Source organism: Hippocampus bargibanti, linkage group LG02 (genome assembly GCF_051943395.1).
Source record: "Hippocampus bargibanti isolate YZ-2025 linkage group LG02, ASM5194339v1, whole genome shotgun sequence".
NCBI classification, from domain to species: Eukaryota; Metazoa; Chordata; class Actinopteri; order Syngnathiformes; family Syngnathidae; genus Hippocampus; species Hippocampus bargibanti.
The window spans coordinates 8,608,427-8,628,977 of NC_142735.1; the positions used below are offsets into that span (position 1 = coordinate 8,608,427).

General features: G+C 42.9%; 2 protein-coding genes across 20 annotated transcripts in view; both read left to right on the forward strand.

The window, feature by feature from the left end:
• Nucleotides 1–20,551, forward strand: part of LOC148901442 (protocadherin alpha-3-like) — a 152,342-nt gene that overhangs the window by 114,661 nt on the left and 17,130 nt on the right. Inside the window, exon 1 of one of the 19 annotated variants that reach the window (XM_088987155.1) lies at nucleotides 5,305–8,015. The exons of the other annotated variants lie outside the window; for them this stretch is intronic. Coding sequence (XP_088843281.1) covers nucleotides 5,640–8,015 — 2,376 coding nt within the window. The 5' untranslated portion in view covers nucleotides 5,305–5,639. Of the gene's footprint in view, nucleotides 1–5,304; nucleotides 8,016–20,551 lie in introns of those variants that run through there. 19 annotated transcript variants of the gene reach the window in all.
• LOC148901444 (protocadherin alpha-3-like) lies at nucleotides 12,272–15,253 on the forward strand. The gene is made up of 2 exons (XM_088987360.1): nucleotides 12,272–12,819; nucleotides 14,286–15,253. Exons 1-2 carry the CDS (start codon nucleotides 12,813–12,815, stop codon nucleotides 15,056–15,058), a joined length of 780 nt encoding a protein of 259 aa, XP_088843486.1. The 5' UTR covers nucleotides 12,272–12,812; the 3' UTR covers nucleotides 15,059–15,253.

A 20,551-nucleotide genomic window follows, 5' to 3' on the forward strand; every position in this document is an offset into this window, starting at 1 on the left:
TTACAGTTACAGGAGAGGACAATAATGTTTTTCTGTGGGTGAGTTTAGTGTGACTGTGAATGGGCGCTCAATAGAAAACAATCTAGCCAAAATAATTATACACAACATTTCATTACTATATCTTGCAGATTAAACTCAAACTTGCTCTAAAAACTTGAAGTTAATAAATGCTTCAATGGAAAACGTGTGAATAATGAAAATCATTCATTCCTGGAGTGATCAGTATGTTTTCATTTGTACCTTACACTTCAATCTGCACTGTACATTAAACGAGACGATGTGCTGCATTTACTTGATTTATTGTGTCAAATGGTTGCTTGAAAAAAATAATCTGGGTTTAGATACGATACAATCTGAAAGTAGATGTAAAGGTTGCATAGATAGTGAGTGGTCTGCAATTAAGATGTATTTTTAAGTCGGTGTATGCAGTCGATTAAAACAATCTTAGATGGATCCAGATGATTTTATTTCAGGGAACTACCTGAGGAAATACAATTAGGTACATTGAACGCACAGTTCTTTGTGAAGGGCAGTTGACGTTGTGATATTGAAGATGAATGCCATGTTTGTCTCCTAGTATGGTCTTATCTGCATGCTGAACTTCGTGTTTTGACTTGACACATCCACTCATTTTCCATAGTGGTGACAAAAGTAACTCCGAATGTCGCTGTCCGTGGTGCTGGACTTGATTTCGCGCTTTTGTGGCTCCCTCTTATTATTGATCAGATTGATTATCCATCCACTCACTCTGTGTGCCGCCTGTGTGGTTCAGATCTGACAACTGCTGGGGCATATCTTGGCTTTGGTAGTAAAGCTTTACGCGGATAACCCGTTGGACTGATGCACAGTCAATCACGGTGCATATATAGAATTAGACAACCATGAGTATAGTTTTTGCTTTTTTGAATGTTGCTGTGCCAATGAGCATTTTGTGTTTGGGAGCCTTTGACTGAGTGAGTTGCTTGTTCTGTAGCCACAAAGGGACATAAGTCTTCTTGTGCCGGTCCCAAGCCCGGATAAATACAGAGGGTTGTGTCAGGAAGGGCATCCGACGTAAAAGCTTGGCCAAAACAAACATGCGGATCAAACCTCTAAAGATGGAGGACACTGATTTGCTGTGGCGACACCTTGATGGGAAAAGCCGAAAGGAAAAGAAGATTCACAGTCAGTCACATTTACACTGTGTGAGTGGCAAGTGCACAATAACTGAGTGGAAGTCAAATGAGTGAACATTTACACAATGGGTGATGTACTATTTTGAATTATAATTGCCATTATGGAATATTGTAGTGTTCTTAATAATACAGTTAATATCAATGTTCTTGTTTTGTTGGTTTTGTGTTAGCAACTATGCAGTGTAAGTACAAATTAGTATTATGTATTCCTATTGCTTGATATTTTCTGAAAATGTTATAACATTTAAGTGGAATGTATGAATCACCGTTTTCGAGTGGTATCAGGTGTCAGGCATAAATTTAAAAAACATTTATTTTGTTGGTCGGTCCCTCTTGTTTGTGCCGTGAGTAGTCGTAAACCTGTACCATAAATTCACCACACGAGGTCGCAGGAGACCGTTGATATGAATATGTTGATTCGACGGCTCTTCGATAATCATATACCGCCCTACATGAGGAAAAAAGAAATCGTCATCCGCCGATAGTCCATGCGCAGAAAACGCCCAGAAAAGCACGGCCACCTCGTAATAGTAATGTTACATTGGATTTTGTTCATTATTTCAATGTCGCAAAAGGAAAGACGGCAGTTTGGACATTTTGCAGCATTGGCGATGAGGATGCGTCTCGAAAGACACGACGTCTGGATTTACTTTGCTTTGCTTCTTTGTATTTTCGGCCCGTCCGCTTCCCAATTGTCCTACTCCATTACCGAGGAGGCGAACAAAGGCTTTGTGGTAGGCAACATAGCCAATGATTTAAACCTCAACGTGCAAGAGCTGGACACCAGAGGTCTGCGTGTGGTTTCCAGCTACAGTAAAGAGTATTTCAATGTTAATTTGCAGAGCGGTAACTTATTTGCAAAGGAAAGAATAGACAGGGAGGAGCTTTGTCCGAATGCGGCGAAATGCTTGCTTCGAATACAAGCTGTGTTAAACAGTCCGATGACGGCACATCGCATCGAGATCATTATTTTGGACATAAATGACAATTCGCCTTCTTTTATCGAAAGTGTGTATACTTTGGACATTTCGGAATCAGCTTTACCGGGGGAGCGGTATCTCCTGCCAGTGGCCGTGGACGCAGACTTTGGCAGTAATTCAGTGAGGAGTTATAAATTGAGCAACAACGAACATTTTACACTGGATGTGCAGAGCGGAGGAGACCACGGTGTCTCTGCAGAACTGGTACTACAAAAGTCTTTAGATCGAGAAAAACAATCCCTCATTACACTAACGCTCACCGCTGTCGACGGAGGCAAACCTGCTAAATCTGGCTCGTTGCAAATACGCGTAAATGTGCTCGATGTCAACGACAACGTGCCCACGTTTAGCAAGTCGCTTTATAAAGTGCGTCTAAGTGAAGATGCCGCGCAGGGATCCCTTGTGATTAAATTAAATGCAACTGACTTGGACGAAGGAATCAACAGTAAGATTGTGTATTATTTAATTAAACGAGGCAACAACGACCCATCAGGTGTGTTTCATCTAAATGCAGAAACGGGGCAAATCACCTTGAAAGGTAGTTTAGATTATGAAGAGACTCCTGCGTACGAAGTAAGAATTCAAGCAATGGACCAGGGTACTGTTCCTCGGATTGCACACGCTAAACTGCTAATCGAAATAATCGATGTGAATGACAACGCTCCTGCAATATCAGTGACGTCACTGATGACGCCGGTAAAAGAAAATGCAGAATTTGGGACAATAGTTGCTTTGATTACAGTTAGTGATAATGATGGCGGGCACAATGGGGTGATTGGCTGTAAGGTACTCGGATCTGTTCCGTTTAAGCTGAAAAGTAACTATAAAAATGATTATTCGTTAATCGTTGATGGAGGACTAGACAGAGAAAACACATCTAGTTACAATGTCTCCATTTTAGCAACAGATGAAGGAAGTCCACCTCTCTCCACAACATTGATCATTCTTGTTCAAGTTTCGGATGTTAATGATAATGCACCACATTTTATGGAACGCGTTATTAATGTCTATATCAAAGAAAATAGTCCTTCTGGGTATTCTCTTTGTTCTGTCAATGCGAATGATCCTGATTTGGACACAAATGCAAAAGTTTCATACACATTGTTAGACAACTATTCAAGAACTGTTTCAATGTCATCATTATTTAGCATCAACCCAGAAAATGGAGACATTGTCAGTTTGCAATCTTTTGACTATGAGAAGTTAAAGACGTTTCAGTTTAAAGTGCAGGCCACAGACTCTGGTGTTCCTCCGCTCAGCAACAACGTGACCGTAAGCATTTTTATCCTAGATGAGAATGACAACAGTCCCGCCATTTTGGCTCCATATTCTGAGCATGGCTCCGTAAACAGTGAGAACATCCCTTACTCTGCCGAAGCGGGATACTTTGTGGCAAAGATCAGGGCAGTGGATGCAGACTCTGGCTACAATGCTCTGCTCTCCTATCATCTGTCTGAGCCAAAAGGCAACAACAACCTCTTCCGGATCGGAACTAGCACCGGAGAGATTCGGACCAAGAGGCGAATGAGTGACAATGACATGAAAAGTCACCCCTTGGTGGTGTCGGTCTGTGACAATGGAGAACCCTCCCTTTCAGCGACCGTTTCGATTGATGTGATGGTGCTCGAAAGCACAGCTGAAATCCACACTCCATTCAGACACGTTCCCAGCACGGAGGAGAACTTCTCCACTTTACACTTGTATCTGCTCATCGCCATTGTGGTCGTGTCGCTCATTTTTCTGCTCAGCCTCATCAGTTTAGTAGCGTTCAAATCCCACAGACAGAGAGACGGACCGTTCGATAGATACAGTGCCCCCATTATCACCACCCACCCTGACGGAAGCTGGTCTTACTCCAAAGCTCAGCAGTACGACGTGTGCTTCAGCTCAGACACACTCAAGAGCGACCTAGTGGTTTTCCCTGGGGCTTTTCCACCAGTAGAAGCAGAACTGATCAGTATAAATGGAGGAGACACCTTTACGAGGACTCAAACGTTACCCACTACTGAAAAGGTAGGCTGACAGTTATCTTTTTCATAACTTAATCATGTCTTAGTCATGTTTAAATTGCATGAATGATTGATAAACCCAGATGACTACAGAGATTGCCTGGGCATTCAGTATTTGAAGAAAAAAATGTATATGGGTGTTTGTATGATGAGTGGCTTGAACTTAAACACGGGGCCGTGTCTTTAGCAATGGATGTGGTGATTCACATAGCTGCGTAGTGATTCCATTGTGGTGTTTCAGGATCGATTTTCACCACACTATTAAATGGTTACCATTCAAAAAGGAGTCTATATTTCACTTTGTCTTTTGTAATAGGAATTTGAGATCTTACACCAAGCTTGTGTTGGGATAGGCAATAGGCCCGAGAAAAACTATTGTTGGAATTGGTCCATATGCTCTGTCCTTAGTGCTGAATGTCGTATCAATGCACAAGGCAGTTTTCTTCATTTCTCCTCAAAATCACATCACTTACCCCGAAAGCAGCACTGTATCACACGTAAAGTGAATAAACATGTCCATATTAATTACTGATTTAATTGTTTGTTTTATTGTGTTAAAATTCAAAACAATCCCCGGTCAAAAGTTTTGCAAATATTAGGAACAGCCCAATGGAAAGTATAGTAGATTGCATTTATTCCCAAATAATATGCATAGAACGTCTATGCATATTATTTGCCTAAAAAAATTACCTGATCATGTAATAACTTATACATTTTTCGTTTGCAGTGTATAGAAATGAACTTAAATGAGTAGGATAGAAGTCACTTATTTATTCTGAGTTTGCCTTACTCAAATCAAAATGTCATTTATATTATCTTTATATTTTTATGACTTTAACTAGACATTTGTGAACTGTGAAAGCTCCTTTCTCTTTAATTTTAGTGACACATTATATACAGGTCAACGTGTCAATTACCAGAAAATAACATGTATGTTTGTCTGATTTAAACTAGCGTGTCATTTATTTCTTAATAAATTATCCTGCATGATGTCACGGCTAATTTATCTGGATTTTCAAGAAACACTTCTGTCGGTCTTTTAAAGTGTAGCTTTTAAAATGCATCTGTTTACATTTCACCCTTCCAACATAAAATTTCTCTTTGCAATAAAGCCATTCGCGATATGATGTAACCTTACCCTTGCTTTATTTGAGCACGATTTAACAGATTTAAATGACAATGGATGCTCAGTATTTCATAGTGAAGTACTTAATATATACGTATATCATGTTACCGCCTCTTCTGACGGCCATGCATTTACCAAATTTGGACGCTTGAGGTCGCCTGAGACCAGCACTTTGGATGAACCGCTTGTCTCCGCTGGCCGGTGTACGTCACCAGACTGAGCGCATTGTGTGCGTCCAAAAGACTTTCAGATTCGGAGGAAGAAGATATCGGGTAAAAGCATGGACGACCGTGCGTTATTTTGTGGATAAAACCCTGTGTTTTTAAGGTTGGAATCGGTGGAAGGAGCAATGGGTGTTGGACGGAAGAAGTCATGTCTCTACTGCGTCTTCATTGCCGTTTTTTGGCACTGCAGCGCTGCTCAGATTTCTTATTCTATTGCTGAAGAGGTGGACAAAGGAACCGTGGTGGGCAACCTTGCAAAGGACTTAAATGTCAACGCAAAGGACCTGCAAATTCGGGATCTAAGTGTCGTATCCACTGACAGTAAGGAATATTTCAAGGCCAATTTTCGAACGGGGGAGCTTTATGTTGCCGAGAGAGTAGACCGCGAGGAGCTTTGTCCGAAGGCGACCAAATGCAGTCTCAACTTGGAGGCCATAGTAAGAAATCCGATGGCGCTGCATCGAATTGAGGTGGTGATTGATGATTTAAACGACAACACACCTCGCTTTGTGGAGGTGTTGCATTCAATTAACGTGTCTGAAATATCACCAACAGGCGAGCATTTCTTACTTCCCCTCGCGCTTGACGCAGATGCTGGAGTCAACTCTATCAAGACTTATAAGCTGAGCACAAATGAATATTTTTCTCTGGCTGTGCAGGGAGGTGGAGAACAGAGTGTATCTGCCGAGTTGGTGCTTCAAAAAGCTTTAGATAGAGAAAAACAAGCCACAATCAAATTAACCCTATCTGCTGTTGATGGAGGAAAACCTCCAAAAACTGGCACGTTATTGTTGCATGTAAATGTGTTAGATGTTAACGACAACACCCCTTCATTTAGTCAAGCGTTGTATAAAGCTCGCATGAAAGAGAATGCACCACCTGGGTATTTAGTCATTCAGTTAAGTGCGACAGATTTAGACGCAGGAGACAATGGGAGGATACAATTTTCTTTTGTTAAACGTGCAAATTTTGACCCCGCAGATATGTTTTTAATAGATGCAGACACGGGTGAGATCGTTGTCAAAGGCCATTTGGATCATGAGGCGCAAGCTGCCTATGACATTCATGTTCAGGCTACTGATAAAGGTTTTTCGCCTCGGAGAGCAAATGCAAAGCTAATTGTAGAAGTACTCGACGTGAACGACAATGCTCCAGAAATTGTTGTGACGTCACTCATGAATCCCGTGAAAGAAGACGCTGAGATTGGAAGTGTGGTGGCTTTAGTGACGGTCACTGACAGAGACGGCGGAAAAAACGGCAATGCCCAATGTAAACTCAGTAGCTCTGCACATTTTAAGCTTAAATCCAATTATAAAAACTATTATTCCCTAGTTGTAGATGCTGCACTTGATAGGGAGGAATACTCCTTTTACAATGTCACTCTTGTAGCAAATGATGAGGGCAGCCCTGCGCTTTCAAGCACAAATATTATTGCCATTCAGGTGGCTGATGTTAATGACAATGCACCACTTTTCACTGAACCTAATATTAATATTTATGTCAAAGAAAATAGTCTTGTGAGGACCAGTATCCACAGAATAACCGCAATAGATTCGGATATGATTGACAATGCAAGAATAATGTATGTGTTATTGGGAGATGCAAATGGTATTCCAATAACATCCGTGATGAACATTAACTCAGAAAGTGGAGATATAGTGGCTTTGCAGTCTTTTGACTACGAAAAGTTGAAAACGTTTCAGTTCAAAGTTCAGGCCACAGACTCTGGCGTTCCTCCACTCAGGAGCAATGTGACTGTCAACATTTTTATTCTGGATGAGAATGACAACAGTCCCACCATTTTGGCTCCCTATTCCGAGCACGGCTCAGTGAACAGTGAAAGCATCCCATACTCTGCTGAAGCGGGATACTTTGTGGCAAAAGTCAGGGCAGTGGATGCAGACTCTGGCTACAATGCTTTGCTCTCCTATCACCTGTCTGAACCCAAAGGCAACAGCAACCTCTTCCGGATCGGAACTATCACCGGAGAGATTCGCACAAAGAGGCTAATGAGTGACAATGACTTGAAAAGTCACCCCTTGGTTGTGTCGGTCTGTGACAATGGAGAACCCTCGCTGTCAGCGACCGTTTCCATTGATGTGGTGGTGCTTGGAAGCACAGCTGACATCCACACTCAGTTCAGACACGTGCCCAGCAAGGAGGAGAAGTTCTCTACCCTGCACTTGTATCTGCTCATCGCCACTGTGGCCGTGTCACTCATCTTTCTTCTCAGCCTCATCACTTTAGTCGCATTCAAATGCCACAGACAGACGGACGGACCCTTCGATAGATACAGTGCCCCGATGGTCACAACCCACCCAGATGGAAGCTGGTCTTATTCCAAGGCCACTCACCAGTATGACGTGTGTTTCAGCTCAGACACACTCAAGAGTGACGTAGTGGTTTTCCCTGGGCCTTTTCCGCCGATAGAAGCTGAACTGATCAGTATTAATGGAGGAGACACCTTTACCAGGACTCAGACTTTACCCACAACTGAGAAGGTAGAGTGAACTTGTATATTTTCATGCATCTTTATAATTTGTGCATAAAATGTACCAGATAAATAAAATCCTTCATAAAAATCTATTTTTAAATCAATTTTCATCAGTATAGTGACTTATGCACACACACACACACACACACACACACACACACACACACACACACACACACACACACACACACACACACACACACACACACACACACACACACACACACACACACATAGATGCATGCGTTGGCACTAGTCAAATTGAAATTATGACTGGTTCCAAATACTAGTGGCTCGTAAACGGTAAAGTGTAATAAAAAAAAAAAAAAGCCTTTGGGTTTCTGCATGACAGATAACTCGGATCTCAGCAAGTCTGCGAGAACAAAAAAACTTTAGTTGGGGTTAAATCAGAGGCACACAAACCAATGGCATCCCAAGTTCCAATTAATATGGTCCAGACCTTCAGTTATATATACAGTGGTACCTCGGTTCGCGACCATAATTCGTTCCAGGACCCTGTTCGAAAAGCGATTTTTTTTTTCGAACACCGAAACCATCTCTTTGCTCCTGTCACTTGCGAGTTGACAGCGGGGGGGAGGGGCTGCCTCTTCCGGCCTGCCTCTTCCGACCGTTCTCCACCTGCTGTCAATTCTCTAATCACGGACACAGGGCATTTATACGGTTCGCGATCACCTCGCCAATGCCGGATGATTGACTCACCTCGCCACCGTACCTGGACTCTTCCTTCGATGCGCGAGTGTATCCGGTCCGAGGTATTTTCCCTGCGTCCCGTAAATTTATGTCATCTTCCGGGATTGCGTAATTTTGCACCCTCGTGTGCCATTTGCTTTTTGGCGTAGTAAGCGGGTCGGCTCACCCCCTGCTTTCTTACTCGCTGTGTTTTCTTTTATTTGTGAATAAACATCCTGCTTGGTTAGTATGTGCCTGTTTTGGGACCCCAAACATTCCACTACGTTCCGACGAGTCATCTGCCGTCACTCTCGCTCGGAACGTGACAACTACGGATGACTCGGCTACAGGATGTTCTTTTATCTTAAAATATCTATTCAATGACACTTGCTCTCACTCCCACAGTCACATCACTAGATTTCACAGCCTCCTTATTCTTTAATATCGTACTAATCGTAGATTTCGCCATGCTGTATTCCCTCGCAGGATCAGACACTCGCACACCTCCTTCATATTTTGCGATTATTTCTTTCTTAAATGCAATAGTTGTACGCACTACTTTTCTTTTGTCACATTAAGCAGCATTCACTTTCTTTGGAGGCATGATTAGGGGCTAAAACTCTTCGTACACCTATATTAAACGCTAGAGCAGGGGTCGGGAACCTATGGCTCGCGAGCCTTATATGCCTCTTTTGATGAGTGCATATGGCTCGCCGATAAATATTACATATTATAATACATATTGTTGTTTTTTTTGTCGTTCATTTCCCGTTGGGGCTGCAGTTGGCGGAAAGCACAATTTTGATTGGATGACACTGACCTAGAATGGCCGAAAGCGCCATGTTGATTGGATGATAGTGGCCGTCATGTTGAAACAGGTAAACGCCCAACTAGTGCACTTCACGCCCAACTAGTGCACTTCAGCGTGAAAGCACCGGAGCATTAGAGGAGAGAAAATGTTCTGATTCTAATTTGCAATGAAACAATACCATCGATGAAACAGTCGAATGTCAGTGACATTTTAACAAGCCCCATGTTAACGTAGTAGATTGCAGATAGCAAGTGTGGAAGCTTATGAGCCGTGTGCAGGCTAGCTAGCAGTAACTTCGCCTCTGGACCGGCAAATTGAATTTCATTCCGATCGTTTTCCTGGATTTTTACCAGTCACGAGGAACGGAAAATCATCCATGTTAACGGTGAGTACTATCACAAAGTTATTTTAAATAATACATTCTGATATTTTGTTGAAAAGTGGCCGCGCGTGCGTGTGTGTGCGCGCGCGCACGCGAGCGTTTGTATGTGCGCGCGCGCGTGCTTCTGGCTCTCGCTGAAAAACATTTCTAAATATTTTACTTTTATGGCTCTCTTAGTCAAAAAGGTTCCCGACCCCTGCGCTACAGCAAAACCCAGCACGTCCGCTAGCGACAACAGTTGGTCACCGAGAGAGCGATACACCAGTGCGCCGCTCAGCTCCCCACCCTCGCGTACGCACTCACGCGTCGTATTGGCGTTCGAACACCGATTGATGTTCGAACGCCGAAGCAAGAATATCTCGAATATTTTGTTCGAAGACCGATTTGTTCGAACTGTGAGGCATTCGAGAACCGAGGTACCACTGTAATACTTTTTGATACCTTCGATGAGAAGGTTTCTTCAGCCGTCATCTGTACAAAAGTGAAGGTTTCGGACGTTTCGCCTCCTATCCAAGAGGCTTCGTCAGCGAACTAAAGTCTGACTGGTCGTATCGGCCCCATTTATATATCCCTAATGTCCAGCCATGGCGGCGCCGGACACAGCTGTGATAGGTCCCTACTCTCAGGTTGGGGGGAGCAGAGGACCACTCCCTGTGGCCCCACTGATTGTTCCTACATTCCTGACTAACGACTGGCCCATTTCCCCCACTCCCACCGGTATCACCTCATCAGCATTACGAATGTTGCCTAACCTGTTTTGCCTAAGCAGGCTATTGTATGAACTATCCAAATTGAACCTCACCCCTCCAGACCGATTTAATGAAGGATTTTGTTGTTTTATAAGAATCGCTTCTTTTACCCCCCTTTTCAAACCATCAATGTTCTTTCGCTAAGATTTTAACCTCATTGTCGTCAAATGAGTGGTTGCTAGCTTTTAGGTGCAAATGTAATGCCGATTGTATTATCCCTGCGATGTTGATAAAGTCTTTTTTTGAGAATTTATTGAGTCTCCCCAATGTACTGCTCTTTACAATTTTCATTCTTACAATGTATGGAATAAACTACATTACTTTATTTTCCATTTGGTAGCCTATCTTTTGGATGCAATAATTTTTGCCTTAATATGTTTATCGGTTTGAAATAAGTAGGAATTTTGTGTTGCCAAAGGACTCTTTGTAATGTTTCAGAAACTCCTGCACTGTAAGGTACTGCTACTCCTCTCCTTTTTGTATCTTGAGAATTATTGGTTTAATTCCCTATTCTTTCTTTCTGACATTTGTTGAATGACCACTGGGGGTACCCACAGTTAGTGAGTGCTCGCCTGATATGTTTTGACTCCTTTTCTCTACCTTCAATGCTAGTTGGTATTAGTTTATCCCTATGTTGGAGGGTTCTGATAACTCCTAATTTGTGTTGTCAAGGGTGGTTAGAGTCAAACAGTAAGTATTGGTCAGTGTGCGTAGCCTTCCTAAAGACTTCTGTTTTTAGCGCTCTGTCCTCTTTTATAATTACTTTACAATCAAAGAAGGCTAGTTCGTTCTCTTTTTTGATACCTTCTAAAAAAGATTTGTTTGTTGTGTTTGTAAGTTGAATTGAGGAGGCTCAATTCACATTCAAAATAATCGTCTGCTCTCGTTTTTTTTTTTACTTCTGAAAAACAGAGTGAGTTTCGACTACTTAAATCCACCATCTCGATCAATGTCATTTTTGTGACTGATCATCATGATTCACCTTGTATTTGAAGTTAATCGACAAGCAAAACAATTCATGTAATTATCATTTCCTTTGAAGTTGCCGATTGGTAAATATTCTATGGGATTATTATGATTATTTTTAGCCGTTAGTGAAATTATATTTTGTGGTATCGGGTAGACAATTTATTCCCAACCAGGGCACCATGACACATGAATATGCCACGAGGGGTCATCATGAGTTCCCATGAAAAAAAATCTCAATTTGATTTAGCTTCTCAGAGAACCACTTACAAAGCACACATACTATACTTGTTCCCCCATTGCCATCTTTATCAATTTCGTTAACCTATGGGATCAGGCAGAACATATTTAAATGCTTTTCCTTTAAAAGACAAAAGGTACAACAAGCCTTTGTTGTGAATTGAACAGGAATTCATGCCTGACGCTATTAGCATTGTGATCTGTGCAACAGGCCCAGATTTCACTCTTATAGTTAGTGAGGTTGTGAGTAAACAAAGGCAAAGTCATTATTATATTGGTCATCGTTTTTTGTGGTATTTTTCTGTTTGGTGTGTGATGATATTTTGCCAATATAAAATTGACAATTTGGCTTGAAAAACATAGACGTTAAAATACATTGTTTGGATAGAAATCAACTCTCGTAGGTAGCTGGCCGTTCGTCTTGGTGAAGAACAAAAAACAAATTTTACAAATCGCTTCATTAGTATAGCTGTGTGATAAATACCCACGTTCCTGTTTTTTTAATTTAATGAATGTCTAACCTTTGTGTCACTTATTTCATCTGCCCTTTTAACTTGTCTATAAAGGTATCATTTTTGACCACACGGTGTCCCCCTCAACCCAAAGATGACAAACCATTTAAAAAATACGCCACCCATTTCTCTTCATCTCGCGATTCTTTGTTCGTCGTTTGTGTCCTCGTTGCGTGCCGAGACTCCCGACATGTTGAAATATTACCGCAGCAGTTCAATCATTCGCAGGCAGTTGTCTAAAAACCCGATAAAACAATGAACCAGGACCAATTTTTTCGTCTTTGCATATATTTTTCCTTGCCTTTTTTTCACAAATTGAGTGTGGCATCCGTACAGATAGTTTATACCGTGACGGAAGAATCAAGCCCCGGAACCATTGTGGGGAATTTAGCAAAGGATTTACACCTCGACGACCAGCATTTGGAATTGAGAGGTTTGCAAATATCAGGACCAAATGCCAGGTATTTAGAAGTCATCGCTAAAACGGGAATGCTGGTTGTCAAGGACAGAATAGACCGAGAGGCGTTGTGCTCTCGCCGTGTGAAGTGCTCTTTGTTGAATCTCTATCGTTTTGAGGTCAAAATTGTGGACATAAACGACAACGCCCCGTTTTTCCGACAACCTGAGATACTTTTAAATGTGTCTGAGTTCGCCTTTACTGGAGAACGATTCGCTTTACCAAAAGCATTCGACGCGGATGTTGGCAGCAATGCAGTAAAAAGCTATAAACTCAGCCAAAATGAACATTTCTCATTGGATGTACAAAATGCGGGTGAGCAATCCATGGCTGCCGAATTGGTGATGCAAAAAGCTCTGGATCGAGAGAAACAGTCGGTTATCAAGCTCACATTCACAGCTCTGGACGGAGGGAAACCTGCTAAATCGGGCACGTTACCAGTCACAATTTTTGTACAGGATGTTAATGACAATATTCCAATATTTGACAATACGTTGTACAAAGCCACCGTGACCGAAAATGCTCCGCCCGGTACAAGTGTACTATCAGTGCATGCTCGTGATTTAGACGCGGGTCTTAATGGAGAAATATTGTATTCTTTTATTGATCACGATGGTGATGATATTGACAAATTTGCTGTGAATTCACTAACAGGGGAAATTACGGTAAAAGGTGTTTTGGATCACGAAAGGGCAAATGCTGTTGAAATTAGAGTGCAAGCAAAAGACAAAGGCTTGAATCCAAGAGCATCCCATTGTAAAGTACTCGTTGAAATCATTGACATTAATGATAACCCACCCGTTATATCAGTGACATCATTAGTCGACGAGGTGAGGGAGGATGCGCCACCTGGCTCAATGGTGGGACTCTTAACAGTAAAGGACAATGACACAGATAAAAATGGCTTTGTTCATGTTCGAATAATTGAGAATGTCCCGTTTAAAATAAAAAACACATACAAAAAACACTTTTCATTGGTTATAGATGGTGCTCTGGACAGAGAGCAGGTTTCAAAGTATAATATTACAATTACTGCTGTTGATGAAGGTGTTCCTCCGCTGTCCGACACAGCTGTAATCACTGTGCATGTGACTGATATCAATGACAATGCTCCCCAGTTTAAAGAACCGGTAATTCATATTTTTGTCAAGGAAAACAGTCCGCCTGGTGCAGTTTTATCTACCATAAAGGCAGATGATCTGGATGTGGGGGGAAATGCAAAAATATCCTTCTCTGTTATTAATGGTATTGATCGCAACAACTTCGTAGTCAGATCAATAATTGATGTCAACTCAGAGAGTGGAGCTGTAGTGGCTTTGCAATCTTATGACTATGAGATGTTAAGTACATTTCAGTTAATAGTTCAGGCCACAGACTCTGGTGTTCCTCCACTCAGCAGCAACGTGACTGTAAATGTTTTTATCCTGGATGAGAATGACAACAGTCCCACCATTTTGGCTCCCTATTCAGAGCACGGCTCCATAAACAGTGAAAGCATTCCCTACTCGGCTGAAGCGGGATATTTTGTGGCAAAAATCAGGGCAGTGGATGCAGATTCTGGATACAATGCTCTGCTCTCCTATCATCTTTCTGAGCCCAAAGGCAACAGCAACCTCTTCCGGATTGGAACCAGCACCGGGGAGATTCGCACCAAGAGGCGAATGAGTGACAATGACCTAAAAAGTCACACCTTGGTGGTGTCGGTTTGTGACAATGGAGAACCCTCCCTGTCAGCGACCGTTTCGATTGATGTGATTGTGCTCGAAAGCACAGCTGACATCCACACTCAGTTCAGCCCTGTGCCCAGCAAGGAGGAGAAATTCTCCGCCCTGCACTTGTATCTGCTCATCGCCACTGTGGCTGTGTCACTCATCTTTGTGCTCAGTCTCATCACTTTAGTTGCCTTCAAATGCCACAGACAGACAGACGAACCCTACGATAGATACAGTGCCCCAATGATCACCACCCATCCTGACGGAAGCTGGTCTTATTCCAAAGCGACTCAGCAATATGACGTGTGCTTCAGCTCAGACACACTCAAGAGTGATTTAGTGGTTTTCCCTGGGCCCTTTCCACCCATAGAAGCAGAACTGATTAGTATTAATGGATCCGACACCTTTACCAGGACTCAAACTCTACCAAATACTGAGAAGGTGAGTCCTGGAATCTGTAATCCTCTTCTTGAGTTCTCTTTTCCGTTTGTGAATGTTAGGTCGAAACAGAATCGCTGTCCATGGTGCTGACTAAGAGCAGGCTCCTGTTTTAGTGCGTTATATACTTTGACATTTTCGGTGTTCCACTGACCTACAAATTGTACTACAGTGAAAACAAGGATGCATTCAAATTACATATTAATTGGTCACAGAATAAAATCATCTGGATTACAAAACATTTTTTGAGATAGTGTACTTGTAAAAAGATCAAACACGTGATTTTATGTTGGCCAACCACTTGAGAAAATTCAAAAAAAAAAAAAAAAAAAACATTTTCCGTTTACACTAAATGATGTTTCTTTATACAAAGTTACCCACTAGAAAAATGTCATTTGCCCCAGTGAGCTAAAATACAATTGCAAACATAGCTGAACTACATCAAAGCCACAACATTGTGTTGATTTAAATGAAAACAAATGTATAACTACATTTCTGAACATCGAGGGTTTCAAACTCCAGTCCTCGAGGGCTGCTTTCCTGCTTGTTATCCGTCTCTTCATGCTACAACACACCTGATTCAAATGTCAGGGCTCTGCGGGACTTGCTGATGAGCTGATCACTCGTCATAGATCGGTGGTAAAAGAAGTGCTTTATTCATGAGTAGTGGCAAAGTCAGTTTGCCGATTATCACGCCGCTCACCAGACCAGCCGAGGCGAACCACCATCCACTGCGTGGGCTCACGCGCCAAGCCATTCAAGTGGTGCACAGTGGAACTGGATGGAGTGAGCTTACCACTCCTGCTCGACACGGCAGCCTCCAGGTCACTGTTGAACGTGTCCACAGTTCGACGGCTATTTCCTCATCTCCAGATCGAGGCCAACGCTGAGGACTTGTTTGGCTATGGCCAAACTAAGATTGGTATGGTGGGCACTGCCACCTTCAAAGTGCGCTATGGCTCGAGGACTCTCCCCCCCTTCACCTTCCAAATATCCCGTCATGGCGCCAACCTCTTGGGCTTGGACTTGTTTTGTGCACTCGGCTTTTCCATCTCTGACAATGCGGGTGCCACAATTCACCCCCAGGCCAACGGGGGTGGAGAAAGCTCCAACCAAGCAGACGGCCTGCCCTACTCTTCCTCAGCCAGCAGAGGGCCCAACGAGAAGCGCCGGACGAAGCAACGCACACTTACTGTGTCGGACTGGGTCCGCATTCGCCGGCCGTGCTGCTCTCACAATTTGGACTCATTCTGGACAGCACCAGTCCAGATTACCGCCCAACTCGGACCGACCACCTTCTGTCTGGCTGACGGGTCCCGTTGGCATGCCAGCCGCCTAAGGAGAGTGGCGGCACCGACCCCCTCGAACGACTTCTCAGGCAAAAACTACTGACGCCTCGAAGAGCGTCGTGAACCAGCCGTGCCCGTGGGGCCAGAGCCTCGGCCAGCTCGCGTTCGCCTTTGCCCTCGGTATTTGGACAATTATCACCGATTTTGAATGTCCCTAGCCAGTGCTTAGCCTATCGCGTGGCAGAATAACCCACACGGCTAAGCAGGGAAACCGGCAGTCTACCCGGCTTCCCTTGTTACAGTGTTTTTGGTTCCTTCAGGGAGGGGGGGTAAATGTAGCATATGTCACACTGCTACAGAATGTTGCGACAGGTCGTAAAGCAGCGGTGACGTCACGACCGCAGGTAGACTAAGATGGTGGCACAATAAACACGTTGACAAAGCAACTCTCCTCCTCTCATTCCTCCGGACACAACAGGAACCATTGTGGGGAATTTAGCAAAGGATTTACACCTCGACGACCAGCATTTGGAATTGAGAGGTTTGCAAATATTAGGACCAAATGCCAGGTATTTAGAAGTCATCGCTAAAACGGGAATACTGGTTGTCAAGGACAGAATAGACCGAGAGGCGTTGTGCTCTCGCCGTGTGAAGTGCTCTTTGGAAGTGGAAACCATTGCTAACGCACCCTTGAATCTCTATCGTTTTGAGGTCAAAATTGTGGACATAAACGACAACGCCCCGTTTTTCCGACAACCTGAGATACTTTTAAATGTGTCTGAGTTCGCCTTTACTGGAGAACGATTCGCTTTACCAAAAGCATTCGACGCGGATGTTGGCAGCAATGCAGTAAAAAGCTATAAACTCAGCCAAAATGAACATTTCTCATTGGATGTACAAAATGCGGGTGAGCAATCCATGGCTGCCGAATTGGTGATGCAAAAAGCTCTGGATCGAGAGAAACAGTCGGTTATCAAGCTCACATTCACAGCTCTGGACGGAGGGAAACCTGCTAAATCGGGCACGTTACCAGTCACAATTTTTGTACAGGATGTTAATGACAATATTCCAATATTTGACAATACGTTGTACAAAGCCACCGTGACCGAAAATGCTCCGCCCGGTACAAGTGTACTATCAGTGCATGCTCGTGATTTAGACGCGGGTCTTAATGGAGAAATATTGTATTCTTTTATTGATCACGATGGTGATGATATTGACAAATTTGCTGTGAATTCACTAACAGGGGAAATTACGGTAAAAGGTGTTTTGGATCACGAAAGGGCAAATGCTGTTGAAATTAGAGTGCAAGCAAAAGACAAAGGCTTGAATCCAAGAGCATCCCATTGTAAAGTACTCGTTGAAATCATTGACATTAATGATAACCCACCCGTTATATCAGTGACATCATTAGTCGACGAGGTGAGGGAGGATGCGCCACCTGGCTCAATGGTGGGACTCTTAACAGTAAAGGACAATGACACAGATAAAAATGGCTTTGTTCATGTTCGAATAATTGAGAATGTCCCGTTTAAAATAAAAAACACATACAAAAAACACTTTTCATTGGTTATAGATGGTGCTCTGGACAGAGAGCAGGTTTCAAAGTATAATATTACAATTACTGCTGTTGATGAAGGTGTTCCTCCGCTGTCCGACACAGCTGTAATCACTGTGCATGTGACTGATATCAATGACAATGCTCCCCAGTTTAAAGAACCGGTAATTCATATTTTTGTCAAGGAAAACAGTCCGCCTGGTGCAGTTTTATCTACCATAAAGGCAGATGATCTGGATGTGGGGGGAAATGCAAAAATATCCTTCTCTGTTATTAATGGTATTGATCGCAACAACTTCGTAGTCAGATCAATAATTGATGTCAACTCAGAGAGTGGAGCTGTAGTGGCTTTGCAATCTTATGACTATGAGATGTTAAGTACATTTCAGTTAATAGTTCAGGCCACAGACTCTGGTGTTCCTCCACTCAGCAGCAACGTGACTGTAAATGTTTTTATCCTGGATGAGAATGACAACAGTCCCACCATTTTGGCTCCCTATTCAGAGCACGGCTCCATAAACAGTGAAAGCATTCCCTACTCGGCTGAAGCGGGATATTTTGTGGCAAAAATCAGGGCAGTGGATGCAGATTCTGGATACAATGCTCTGCTCTCCTATCATCTTTCTGAGCCCAAAGGCAACAGCAACCTCTTCCGGATTGGAACCAGCACCGGGGAGATTCGCACCAAGAGGCGAATGAGTGACAATGACCTAAAAAGTCACACCTTGGTGGTGTCGGTTTGTGACAATGGAGAACCCTCCCTGTCAGCGACCGTTTCGATTGATGTGATTGTGCTCGAAAGCACAGCTGACATCCACACTCAGTTCAGCCCTGTGCCCAGCAAGGAGGAGAAATTCTCCGCCCTGCACTTGTATCTGCTCATCGCCACTGTGGCTGTGTCACTCATCTTTGTGCTCAGTCTCATCACTTTAGTTGCCTTCAAATGCCACAGACAGACAGACGAACCCTACGATAGATACAGTGCCCCAATGATCACCACCCATCCTGACGGAAGCTGGTCTTATTCCAAAGCGACTCAGCAATATGACGTGTGCTTCAGCTCAGACACACTCAAGAGTGATTTAGTGGTTTTCCCTGGGCCCTTTCCACCCATAGAAGCAGAACTGATTAGTATTAATGGATCCGACACCTTTACCAGGACTCAAACTCTACCAAATACTGAGAAGGTGAGTCCTGGAATCTGTAATCCTCTTCTTGAGTTCTCTTTTCCGTTTGTGAATGTTAGGTCGAAACAGAATCGCTGTCCATGGTGCTGACTAAGAGCAGGCTCCTGTTTTAGTGCGTTATATACTTTGACATTTTCGGTGTTCCACTGACCTACAAATTGTACTACAGTGAAAACAAGGATGCATTCAAATTACATATTAATTGGTCACAGAATAAAATCATCTGGATTACAAAACATTTTTTGAGATAGTGTACTTGTAAAAAGATCAAACACGTGATTTTATGTTGGCCAACCACTTGAGAAAATTCAAAAAAAAAAAAAAAAAAACATTTTCCGTTTACACTAAATGATGTTTCTTTATACAAAGTTACCCACTAGAAAAATGTCATTTGCCCCAGTGAGCTAAAATACAATTGCAAACATAGCTGAACTACATCAAAGCCACAACATTGTGTTGATTTAAATGAAAACAAATGTATAACTACATTTCTGAACATCGAGGGTTTCAAACTCCAGTCCTCGAGGGCTGCTTTCCTGCTTGTTATCCGTCTCTTCATGCTACAACACACCTGATTCAAATGTCAGGGCTCTGCGGGACTTGCTGATGAGCTGATCACTCGTCATAGATCGGTGGTAAAAGAAGTGCTTTATTCATGAGTAGTGGCAAAGTCAGTTTGCCGATTATCATTCCATCATTATTTTAGGGTAGCACAGTCTAACATGTAATTATTTGCATGTTGATTTTTTTTTTACATTTTTTGGGCATGTCTTAAATGCATATTTTGATTCTGCTGTTCTGTTTTTTTTTTGTCAAATGTTTTTCTCAGCATGCACTTGCACAAGCACAGATCTTCTATCGTGTTTTCCACTGATGTTTTGTCTGCATTCTGACCTCCAGTATATGCAATCTGGATGAACATTCCACTGGCGCTTGGTTTTGTATTCTGTGACTTGCTGTCAATTCCATAATGACTCACACAAACGTGTATTGAACAGCAAGCTGTAGCACCATTAGGTTGTGCAACAGTTTATATAATAAATGAAGTTGACCTTTATTTCCTCACTCCTGCTGGCCCCGTTACTATCCTACTGATTCTCCCCATGCAGATATTATTCCGGTAAATCTAGTTTCTGCTCCTTCTTTTCGTGCACGCTACGCTTTCCCATCCCCCTCTCCTTTACCGCCAGTTTCCGAGGAGGAGAGCAGCTGAGGGAACTAACAGAGAATTAATGTCCATCGCTGCAAACGTGTGCTATCAGCCCCGGAGTGTTGCAAACATGATCTAATATATATTCATTAGCATTCCTAATGTGTACACTGCATAGGTAGCACTGGGACATTCACAAACCACATACATCGTTTAAGATATTTCTTGTCTCTATATTTCTATGCACTAAAAATGACTCTTGTCCTGACACAGTAGAATAATGACAGCAAAGATCACCTCATCCCTGTGACGTGGCAAATCTGTGAAGCTGTGAGTCACTCAGACGACGTGACCTCATTTCAGGGAGTGGTCCAGCACAAACAAGCGTCGTTTGATGTGACT